Here is a 12,979-nt window from a genome sequence, read left to right as displayed (position 1 = left end):
TCTCCCAGACTTAATTTTCATTTTGGTTATTGCATTTACCAAAATGGCTGGTTGCACCATCACCTCTCAGTTAGGCCTTGTTCATCCCCCACTACCCCAGGCTCTGTCCCTAGACAAACCCACCCCTCTGCCAGCTCCAGGCACCACACAGAGCCCAAGAGGGTATCCTGAGCCCATTCCCACTATTGAATTCCTCTTCTCACTTCTCTGTGCACTCTGCTGCTAAAATAAATCAGTTAACTGGTCTGAAATTCAAGGACTGGGCAGGCAGAAATGTTTATTAATCACAGCTACAAGTAACCAAAAATGCCACAAGAATCTAATTGAAGTGACTTTGGGTTGGAAAGCTTTATAGTTAAGGGAGAAAAGAGAACTGGAATAGCTGAGAAGGGGCAATGTCAGCATTTTCTTTTTTAATGAGTAATCTTTAACTATTGCAAATGCAAACAGCAAGAAAATCTGGTGTAACTTCTCAAATATAGTGAGTTTCAATTAAAAAGTTACCATTTGAGATTTACCATATCCTCATTTATCCAGGCTGGATTGTTTTGGCTCCAGTGTCACTAACTGTGAGTAAATCTTTATGTCTAACTTCTACTAGACAAACCCAGGGGAACTTTATACACACATATATATATATATATATATATAAATGTTAGGGTTTCTGGTTTTCCACCAGCAGATGCTCATGTATCATTGAGGTTTGGAGGAATGTACTGTGTGTGTATTACAGAAGCAACCAAAAATCTCCCACCTGCAAATCATTTAAGCAACATTTTTTTTGTTTGAGTCCTCTGGTCAAACCAAACCATAAGTGCATTTTCACAAAAAGGGACTAGTATTAATATGATTTGCTGACATCTAAGGAAGAGTGAGTGGTTGTGCTCAGAAACTGTGCTCACTAAAATGTAGCTTTATTTGGATGCCAGATATTTGTGTTCAAACAAAGCACTGTATCTCTAGAATTCAGAAGCTTACTTTGTTTCAAGTTTCAAACTTTACTAGGCTTTTTTTGCAGTTTTCAGAAAGTTAAAATAACCTTTTTAAACTCCTTTGGGAAAGTGCATAGTATTTTTCCATAATTCAAGAACAGCTTAAGGTATTTTTTCACATTCTCTCTCCTCCTCCCCAGACTCATCTCTTCTACTCAGCATAAAAATAGAAAAAGGCTGTAAAATGTTGCTCCCAAAGAGCTATTAATACTAATTTAAAATTAAAGTTAAATTGATTAGCTATTTATATATCACTCAGCAGAATACAAGGCAATACATTACAAGAGAGGTAAACTCTTGAAAAATGTTTGAAAACCCCCTTTGGTTTAATACAGTGGTCAAATAAATACTGTGAAACAAAATATTGAGGCTACCCACTGGATTCTACCTTCTTCTCACTCAGACTTATTTCATTCTTTTTCTGGAACAACAAATAATAATAACTATGTCTGTCACTGCCATGAGGTCATTTACTTCTTTCACTGAGATCCCCAAATGCTTGTTTGCTTCTTCAACCCATCTTTCCAACAACAGCATTTTTTGTTCTATTTTTACAGTTTCCTAGTGATAACAACTCCTCTTAACAAGGGGACTACACAACGAACCTCTTTGACACAAAAGGACTTCCTAATTATATCGTCTCCACTGACAATGAGCAGTATTAAAATTCTTTTTAATATTTTTTCCCTCCAAAATAACATCAGCCTGGCTCAGGTACATACGCCCTCGAGGGAGGCAGGCATAGGCCTCTGGCATTCCCCACTTGCTAGCTCTAGATGACAGCTCTGTTTCCACTCACTTTGTAAAGAGTTTTAGGGCACCTTCCTGAGTCACCTCTTTCTTCTCTCACATTCTCCTCCTATCCTTTCCTTTTACCAATGCACCATAGAGAATTTAGGCACTTTATTCCAGGCTGCAGAATCACTCTTTGTGCTGGGCTCCCACTTGTTTTAATTTTCATCCTTGCCCCCACTCTTCTCCTAAAAACACTATTGTGTATCTTAAATCTTAAATTAAGCTTACTGAATATGTTTTTATAGCATCTCTATTTAAATTTCAAAATACCTAAGAAAACAGAGTGATGCTTTAAACCAATCAGTTCTTTCTTGATCTCTTCAGTGAAGAGAAATTAATTACTTTCTATCAATGTTTGCTAACAGACATGCAGCACATACAGAAAATGCATTTTATTCATGTATACAGGCACACAATATCCAACTATTCTTCAGACTTGGGTTCATACAGACCTGAAGATGGTAAATCATAAGCCAGATAGTTAATTAGTTGACAAATACATGTAACCATTTTCAATCTGTGTCTCCAGACACAGCTGGGCATGTCCAGTTGACAGACATGTACAGTATGCTGGCCTTCAATGTGCTTGGTACAAAATGACCTACTGGGACCAGACACATTCATTTCAAAGCAACACTTTCTAGCAGTTTTAATGATCATTTCCAGTTGCTGTTCACTCTGGGGAATTAATGTTTTGTTGAAATATGGACAGGTCTTAAAAAATTGAGCTTACTTAAAAATGGACAGTTAAGAGATTAAAGAAATAGTCACACTGTTCAAGCTAGTAAAATGAGATTCTGGCAGTGTAAACTGTGGAAGATTTCTAGCTCTTCAGAGCAGGAAAACTCAAAGAGACCAAGTCTGTTTAAAAGCTAATGAAACAGAGCAAAGCAGCCTAACAAAGTATGGGTAATGGATGAGGCAGTTGCAAAAGGAAATAATGCACTGGTTCACTAGTACAGCTGGCCAGTACATATGAACTGAGATTTCTCATGCACGGTCTGTACCCATGACTCTGCACCACGGAGAAATGGGCACATTACTGATACTATGAAGGTCTCATAGAATACCAAACTATTGCACATCAGTTAAGCTGTAGTAATTTCTTTCTTTCTTACTTTTCCTTTTCCCTTTCCTTTTCCCTTTCCTTTCCTTTCCTTTCCTTTCCTTTCCTTTCCTTTCCTTTCCTTTCCTTTCCTTTCCTTTCCTTTCCTTTCCTTTCCTTTCCTTTCCTTTCCTTTCCTTTCCTTTCCTTTCCTTTCCTTTCCTTTCCTTTCCTTTCCTTTCCTTTCCTTTCCTTTCCTTTCCTTTCCTTTCCTTTCCTTTCCTTTCCTTTCCTTTCCTTTCCTTTCCTTTCCTTTCCTTTCCTTTCCTTTCCTTTCCTTTCCCTTCCCTTCCCTTCCCTTCCCTTCCCTTCCCTTCCCTTCCCTTCCCTTCCCTTCCCTTCCCTTCCCTTCCCTTCCCCTGCCCCCCTGCCCTCCCTCCTATCAAATAATTTCTATTAGCCCCTCAATACAATCAACTTATTTCTTACATGGTAGGATTTCATACCAATATCAGATTTCAGTTATTACTGACCTGAAATTAAGTATTATTTTCAATATAATGTATTGTTAGTTAGTATAACAGACTATATTATGTTACACACACTTTTAACGTCCACAGCATTAGTTCATCTAATTCTGGCCATCAAATATATTTGCTTCTAGGCTATCAATGCATAGAAGATGAAAGCTGCTGAGAAGAATAGTAAATTATAAAACGTTAATTAAAAAGCCGCTTCTGAAGGGACCCTTGCCAGTTTTAGACTTGGGTTATAACACCAAGCCTTATTCTTTAACCTACAGTAATGACGTTGACTTAAGAGGAGATAGTCACGATTTTTGCTACGTAAGTAGGATCAGAACAGGCCCCATTTCCCAGAGGATTTCATACATTCTGATCACAGGTCGATATATGCCTGAGGAAGAGATTGAGTAGAGCTGATGTAAATACACCTGCCTTTTTATCTGCTTTCTCACCAAAGCATGAAAATCTAGGGCAGAGGATATGAAAGATACAAATGGAATGCTAAACATAAGGAAAGCAAATTTAACGGCTTGATATTTCCTAATTACAAGACTTACTTGCTCTTAATCCATTTCAGACTGCTCAAAGATATAACCCAAGACTTACCTGTCAATCATAACATTCATTAGCTTTGGGGGTTTTCTTACTTCCTTAACTTAAACTAAATGAAAAGAACAGGCCTACGACGTCATGTTGCATATCCTTTACAGACTGAATTGAGAAAACAGATTTAAATTGTCCTGATTTTGACAGTGCTTTTGAGACATCTTTAGTTTCTCCCTAGACTTTCTGTTTGACTGTTTGATGTGTATTGAAATTGGAGTGTTTAAAATAGGAAAATGGATTTGTATCTATATATCTGGATACTGGACACATTACCCCACTTATTTCAGATATGCTTCTGAAGTACCTAAGGAAGCTCAATTAGAATATGTTCTCATTAACAAAAAGAAAAATGAAAAAAAACCCAAAACTACTTAGGACAGAAAGCAAATTTTTTAAACTTTTTTTTTCCTAAAAAAATAATGCTTTAACCTAGTTTTATTGTCCTTTTCATTCTGTACTTGAAGCAATTTAATGATATGTCAGCTTTTTTAAAAGTAACAAAGGGAAGAATTTTTTAAAAATTTATGCTAATAAATTAGCAATTTTTAATTATAAAAACATACACACGAAATTAACAGACTAAGCCATTATGAAATCTATGAATACTTTGATCCAGTTTCCACAAAACATATTTTGAGTTCTGCATTGATACATACCTTGTATGTAAAAGAAATTAACATAATTTTCCTTAAATAGTTAATATTTTTTATGCTATACAGAAACATTTGTGGCTATTTATAAATTAAATTTCACCTGAAAATAAGAATCAGTTTGCATATGAATGTGTGACATAAACAGATATATATTCCATTCCACTGACAGTGATCTAAAATTATAACAAATGTATCTTCTATACTTGTAAAATGGCTGCTGAAAACTATCTACATGTTCAAGATACTGTGTTCCTTAAAAATCTACCTTGAGAAAACCAGAAAAGGCTTCCTCATCAATACTTTAAATACGTTTTAAGGATACAAGCCCAAATAACAGATTTACTTCTCTGCAACAAACAATCACTAGGTAGATTCGTTTTTTAATTAGGTGCACTAAAATATATGTCTAATGTCTACAGTTATATCAGCACTTGAGAATGTGGTCTTAGTTTTAGTCTCTTTAATTTAAAAGGTGTCTCCTTAATTAAAGAAGCACTCACCTACAAAGGTAAGCAGGATCACCAGCAAAAGGATAAGGGCACAGATGCATGGAATCAGTATCAGGAGCAAAAGTCGAAGGAACTTGGCAGAAGCCAGTTTCTGAGAGCAACCATCCCCCATATCATCCTCATCTGTTCCTAAGACCTGAAAAACAAAAATGCAGTTTTATCATGCTGGGGACCATCAGTAATTCCTATGTTTTCAATAGCAGTCCTCCCTCCCTATTACACAGCTACATGATTTAAATACATGCTGCATATGGCTAATAGATTCTTAAAGACAAGTTGTATGTAAATTTTTCTTTCTGGTGGACAGTCTAGTGCAATCCGTATCATTTATTAAACTTTACTCAATATCCACAGACTTACAGCTTCATTGAAATTTCTAAACATTTCTGATTAACTGGATGTTGGATAGGCATTTCATTTAAAAAAAAAAAAAGTAAAATAAATAATAAATTTAAGGAATAAGGCTAAATACAGATTATTTTATAATTAAAAATAATCCATTACTAATTATTCAAGAGTTCCACGTTCTTGTTTCTTTTATTAAAGAATCAACATACTATTATAACCTTTAAGTGACAATAGAAGACTTATTATGCGCAGTAATGATGTCCGATTTTTAAGTACTTTATATAACTTAACACAGTATTCTCTAGAGTTTGCAAATCACATTTTCTGTTCTATGAGTGGAATACAAAAGAATAGAGAAAAAACAATTTTCTGAATTCAACTGAGCTGCACAAAGTACAAAAATTCAAACCCCTGCAAAAGCCTAAGCATGCATTTTATATTTTTTAAACCTAATTCCATTAATACTACGATCACATATACTGGAGAAATGTCATCAGTTTTAAACAGAAACAAAAACAGAATTCCAAATTAATATTTAATAGCAAGATTGAAACTGTTATAAAGTCAATGCCCCTTTATTTGAAACTGTCCAAAAAATAAAATCTTCCCTGTGATAATGTGAACTGGATGATAGGTTTATTCATTCCAGACAGTGTCTTCCCAAAGGATGCCTAATAGTTTATCCTCTTTGTCAGGAAGATCAATCACATCAAAGTTGGTTGTGTCAGGACACAAGAGTAAAGGCATCCATTACCCTGACAGCCTCCCCCCAAAGAACCTCAAGAGACTAAAGTCTACAAGATAAATAATATTAGTCTCGTAAATGCCAGTCTCTGTGGGTTATCCTTTTGGCTGGCTCTGCTGAACATGCCTTTCTGTAAAGAGCAGGTCATTAGACTGACTGGCACAAGCCAAAGCTGAACTATTTCTTAAGGAATTGCTGCAAAGAGACTGGATTGGTACCACCCCACAACCTCACTCCCATCTACTGCCTTGAATGAGAAGACTTTAGGCGTAAGTAGGATTTGCAGGATCATTTTCCATCATTCTTCAATGTCTCTTGTTCCAGCATGGCACAATGACTGTTTGAAAGGAAATTTTCCTTGCTGATAATAGAACTGTCAACTATTCCTGAAACCCCTGGTTACTAGACACTGCAGACCCTCGACAGACAGCAGAAGCCAAAAAAACTGCATTTGTGAAGTTGTACATTTCTTTTCTGACACTGCTAAGCATCACGTCATCTGACCACTTCGAGACTCATCCAGTGCAGTGTCTGTCCCATTTGACTTCTTTTCCTACTTCCACTGTTCAAAGTAAAGACATTAACACTGAAAATGCATATGGTACTGGCATGGTGTGAGCTGCTAGTAGTATCTCACTTGATAGTCTCCTTCCTATTCCAGTGATTCAGTCTCAACACAGTCCTACTACTAGATTTATCTAGCAAGCAGGATGGTAAACTTAAAGATGTTGGATTTATCTGAAAATCTGAAACAGCCAGCTCAGGATGAGAATAAAGAGTGTCTGTTAAACAGTCTGAGTGAGATGACAAGGTCTGTAATCTGATCCTCATTTCCCACAACAAAATAAATACAAATAATATTGCAGAGAGTTAAATGGTTGTCAGAATTGTTTTTTCTTAATCAGCAGCTTATTCAGAAGCAGTAAATGTTTCAAACCAAGACTTCAGGATATCTCAGCTTAATTACTGCCCTTGTCCACGAGTGACATCTAAAACGTTCAGTCACAGATAAAGTTAAGGATTTAGGTGAATATTAGGAACTTCAATCCATGTGATATTCAGACAATACCTGCTTGACTTCCTGCAGTCCACACTTGTTTACCTTGTCATTTTAAAGTCTTCAGCATCTGCCTGACGTTTTGCTTCTGGTAATGCTGGAATCCAGCAGCTTTAGCTGCTGTACTCATAGCAGGCTTCCCTGAATTCCACAACCTGGGTTTGCACGGCCTGTATTAGGCCCCCTTGTGAGTTCTGAACACAGGTAACAGAGGAATAACACAGCTCTGCTATGAAGACAGATCTCCCAAAAAAATGCCATATTTACTTCTGAAAGCACAGACAACGATGCAGTAGATGCAGTGCTCCCACAGGAAACTGAGTTAAATACCCTCTTTTGTCTGAAGCAGTTAAAAAATCAAATCTACAACTGAGCAGACTATCACAACCACATGAACACAGACACCTCTTGAATCAGAGCATGTCATGCCTTGAAATAATGATATTCTGTAAAAAAGAACCTGGTTCTTCTGGGCCAGACAACAAGTAGCAGGACCATCACTACACAGCCCAGTGATCAAGGCACTCAGGAGCTGATTCTTAGTTTCTTCAAGACAAATTTTAGATCCAGCTAATTTTTCTAAAGAAATCACTCCCAACCAAGATCCACTTCTTGCCAAGTCAAGCAGGAATGTCCAACTCTACCCAGTTTAATACAAAGTAAATTCTGACCTGTGACTCCACAAAGAGTTTATCTTAGGAGTAAAAACGTAGCAAGAACAAAATTTTTGTTCTCAAATATTTGAGAAAACATTCAGAAATAGTATCCATTATCACTTTTTGACTCTTTTTGTGAGGAGGGGATGACATTGATTATTCTGGAGGTACATGAGATCTCAATAATCTCAAGCACAAGTGCTTAACTGACAGCAGTTATCACCACTTCGTATATATACCTTAGAGTTAACCTAGCAGAAACATTAAATGTGTGCCATTTAAAACAGTGAGCTTCTGCTGATGCTCTGTTTCTGTGAGAAATGTTTTCTAAAGTCTACTAGCATTGTAAATACTACTTATTTTACATAAATGTTCAATACTAAATGAGAACATCAAACATTTTTTTTCTTGTCTACTCCCGAAAGCAATAAATCTCCATCTTTGTATTGACAACTCACTGCCACGGATTTTAAAATGGGCTGTTGTATCCAAATTTACTCTCAGTAACTGCTCAAGAAAAGAATGTTGTATTGTTAAAGACATGCTTCTCTAAGCACCATGTGAACAGCAAAGTAAATATTTACAGGCATGTAAACAGTATGTTGTATTTTTCCCTTCTACAGGAAAAGACCTCAGGAAAAACAATACACCTGTTTAAATCTTCATCAGTGACTATGCAAGTATAAACTTCATTTTTCCAATTTTACCATTTTCCATCACTTGAACATCTACATTAGTTTTTTTCTGTCAATTTCTCTGATGAATATGAACTAAAAGTAGAGGTAGTGTTGCTGGTTCCTGTATCAACAATGAGAATTTGATAAAGTTTCCTATAGATAAACATGAATGCATTACACCTACTGTTTGTATATTCCCTGACAGTATTTCTTTTTCTCTTGCCACCAAACACTGCAATATACAAAGAATACATGCACCAGCTTGAAGTGCTCTAGTATGACAATGGCATCTGCATAAACTGCAAATGTGCTCTGTTCCCTCAGTTCTAATAAATAACGGAATAGAGGAACAAATAATAGACTGAAGACATAAATAATGGAATCATCAGATAAAAATGGGCATATGGGAGGAAACAGCGGTGCAAAATGCTTATTCCTTGGCTCACTTCAAGCTTCTAGGTTAGTGGCTGAGAGAAGAAACCAGTCTCCCTCAACTCTCTGACACGTTCTCTAGGTCTCTCAGACTGAGTTATCTGGTACATACACATTTATCTCCCTTTCCAAAGGAAAGACAAGAAGACTTAATCCTTGAGGAGCCCGCTGAAAGAAATCAACCCTAAATGCTAAAGATTTCAGCATAAAATAGATTTAGTCAAAAATCTATAGCACTGGACTAAAAACACATTCTCAATACTTGAAGAACACTGGTGCAAGTTCTCTTCCAACCACTGTTGTTAGAAAACTCAATCTAAGAAATATTTTTCTGAATTAAATACTATGTGCACTACAGTTAGGAAATATTGGTATTTGTTTTTTAAGGCAACAAGTCATTTGCTTTTAATACAAACAGGTTTTGTATTTAACAAGAAAACAGTCAGAAGAGAGGATGTCTAAAAACATCAGAAAATTTCTTCTGACAGCTAAGAAGTTTTGTCCCTAATGAAACTACATTAACCGCTGTTTACCTGAGTGGCATTCTTTTGGTAATGACTGTAATAAAGGAAATAGACTAAAAAGAAAGTCTGAGCTAATTTCAGTGTGCATTTTTTTTTTTTTTAATTCTAGGTTTATCTAGAACTGCTGGATCAGACTGCTCAGTTTATTTTCTGGAACCACACAGGGAAGAAAAAAGTAAGATGGAAAAGAGTGTGTAGTCCCATCTGACTACAAAAAGACTAAAAATTCATTGGACCAAAATTCACAGCTTATTTTCTGCAAGACGTGGAAAGGATCTTGATCTCATGGCTGTCATTTCAATAACATGCCTGTCATATTAAAGCAGAGAAATGACAGATTACATTAAGATTTACGGGCGAAAAGCCTATGGCAGCATGCAATTTTCCTTTAGATACTAAAAGTATCTAAGTTACTAGTCTATAAAACAGCCTGAATCATGGTATAAGCACTTGACAAAAATATCTCCTGCTGTTGTCACCACAGAACTAACAGATGTTCTCCCAATAAAGAAGTATCATTAGGGCTAATTGCCTACTGTCAGTATCTTCTGTGCAGGATGGGTCTCTACACAGAAATGTAGAAGACACCTCTTAGATCAGAAACATTAATCTATCTTCAGCAAGCCATACACCAAAGCATTATTTATTTAGTGTTTGTAATGGAAAGAAATGGAAGGAAGTACTACCATGAAATGCAGAAATAATGTCAGGGGCCAGTAAACAGGTGACCTCATAATGCCATTGTCATCAGAAGTCCTCATAATGCCACTGAGGAATCTATTATCCAGCCAAGCAATAATTATGTAAGATTACAAAAATCATCTGCAGCTCTTTCCGTATCCTTGATACTGTTCCTCTTGTAATGCTGAAGCACTGCTCAGTTGTCAGCTCTTGTGATTTCATCTGCTTTTATGATGCTGATCTTAAATCTCTAGATACTGGACTGACACGACTATACCAGCCACTACAGATTTCCCTTTGCCATTAGAGGAAGATGGTTCCCACCTGTTATGGCTACAGAGCAAAAACTGAACATATGAAGTGTCAGTGTTTAAGCACAGAACACCACACACACACACACACACACATATATATATATATATAAATTTAACCATACTCATTCTTACAGTCTTTTCTGATCAATTCATAATATTCAAAGGCCTGGTAATGAGTAACAGAAGCTGAAAATGCCCTACATTTTTTATTAGTTCTGTCCTGTTTACATGAATACTAGGAGTCAGCAATGCACCTCCATTCGACTACTTTATTGTGAAAAAAATATAACACCATAGTTCAATAGTCATTGTAACAAGTAGAAAGTGTAAGATAAATCCTCCAAAGGTACAAAGTCACATGCTAAAAACACATACTGTCAAAAACTTGCGAAATATTTGATTTTGAGTGTTAGAGGACTTAGAGAGCCAAACTGAAATTGACTCTGACTAATAAATGTTAAGGCAGCATTAGACACTGGATACTAAGCAACTTTTGTCTGCAAATACAGGTAGTACCCAAATTCTAGTATACACAAATTGAAGAACAGTAGCATCATAGTTATTCTAAAAGGAAATAGTGCCATTTAGTGCCAATAGTGCAAAAAACTGCAAAGCAGTTTTTTTGGTTTTGCAAAGCAGCAAAAAAACCCCAAACCCAAACACCTTTTCATACAAAAGGCAAGAAAAAACCCAAACAACCCTTTTTATACAGCAAGTCAGCAAACGTGAAAAGCATGTTATTACCACAAGTTGTTATTTGCCAATAAAATGCACTATTTTCCTGATAGTTCAAGTTCACTGTAATCTTGTAACTTCTCCCAAGGAATTCCATATCCCCAGACAAAATACAAATTGCTGACATAATTAATTAGAAGTTCATTTTGATGATCAGACCTTTCTCTTCCATGAAATTAATCAATCCAAAATATACAGTATCCTACTAAGAGAGATGTTATATAAAGCTGGACATATCTTCCCAAAAGTATTTGGTTGGTGCTAGATGCCAGATTATTTTGCTTGAAGCATAAACCTGAAACACATTTAATCTTCCTGATGTACATTTTCACTTAAAATCAGTGTGTGTGTCATCACCACTGTGTCAGTGATGATTCATTTGTGTTGAAGAAGATGCAAGGTGTAAAATAATGTGATGTTTTGCCTTTCACACTACCATATAGCCCCACTGCCACTTCTGTTCGATAGACTTTTCAAGCTGTTTTTAATCCAGGTTGAGAAACAGTGCTGCAAAAATCAAATTGGGCATCACCAGAAGTCAGTCACCAATTCAGATTTATAAATATTTATGGGGTATTCTTTCCTTCATTTCTGTTGCACAAATTTGGAATTCTTGACTCCCGACAATTTCAGCAGTTTTGTGAGCCATTGAAACAATTTTGAAGCTGAGTAAATGAGTAGGTATGCAGGAGCAGCTCAGTAGGGACAAGGTGACATGCAGGTATATCTCTCCACATTCAATGACAACACTCTTCTTATGCTGCTCCAGCTTCAGTTTCAGCGAGCCAGCAGAAAGTTTGCTGAGACCAAATCCAAAGGCACACCTGTGGTGCTCCACTCACCTGTGTGTGGGAAACCCTTCACTGCTGCTACCAAGGGAGATCTCCTTTGGTGTGTGCCTGCTGTGCTGTCCAGGGTGACTGCAGACACCTCCTGCATAATCCACCCTCACTCTGTATTTCTGCCTGAGGAAGAACCAGCTATCAGAGCCACCAATATGCACTTCCAAATCTGCTTCCAAATCTGGAATAACAAACAAATGCTGCGCTGCCAGTGGTGTTGCCAGCACCCAAGTTACTATCTTCACAGTGTATACTCAATTAAGAGAGCCTGCCTCTGGTGCAACTTCTCTTTCATAACTCATTCTTCCCTTTCTGAAGGTTTTGAGGGAGGTGGAAGTAAGTTGGCCACCCAGACACAAGCACTGCGGCCAGGCAATTTGGAGTTCGGAGTTTATTCTCATTTCATCTAGTTCTTCAGGGAAAGAATACACTGTCCTACCCTGGCAATTTAGTGGACTATAAAGACACTTTATTTTGATTTGATATCAAAATAAACATAAATAATTTAATAATTGGTCTCCCTAAAAATATTTTATTTAGACATCAGAAAGCTATTGAGAAGCAAACTATTGACCTTGATTCTCCATTAGAGGTAATCTATGCTTAACATCTTATGTAAAAGATGGAAGTGAAAGAAAGTATTCCCTTGGATTCCAATCTTCATCTCATTATAAATAAGAATTAGACACACTATTAGCCAACATATACAGTCTGTACAAATCAGTCTTCAAAATTTGAATTAGAAAACAGGGAAAAAAGGATATTCATCATTACTAGAAAACAGCAGTATCACTCTTAAATACCAGTATGTTGTAATCCCTTCATTTTTAAAAATAAGTGCTGC

At 36.5% G+C, this 12,979-nt stretch overlaps 1 protein-coding gene across 4 annotated transcripts in view; it reads right to left on the bottom strand.

Moving 5' to 3' along the window:
• The window catches only part of CORIN (corin, serine peptidase), a 128,160-nt gene that overhangs the window by 103,876 nt on the left and 11,305 nt on the right, over positions 1-12,979 (bottom strand). For all 4 annotated transcript variants that reach the window (XM_053941949.1, XM_053941948.1, XM_053941950.1 and 1 more), the window contains exon 2: positions 5,116-5,260. In XM_053941949.1, coding sequence (XP_053797924.1) covers positions 5,116-5,260 — 145 coding nt within the window. The remainder of the gene's footprint in view (positions 1-5,115; positions 5,261-12,979) is intronic.

Source organism: Vidua chalybeata, chromosome 4 (genome assembly GCF_026979565.1).
Source record: "Vidua chalybeata isolate OUT-0048 chromosome 4, bVidCha1 merged haplotype, whole genome shotgun sequence".
In the NCBI taxonomy this organism is placed as follows: domain Eukaryota; kingdom Metazoa; phylum Chordata; class Aves; order Passeriformes; family Viduidae; genus Vidua; species Vidua chalybeata.
Note: the sequence above shows the minus strand (reverse complement) of the source record. Positions and strands in the feature narration are given on the sequence as shown.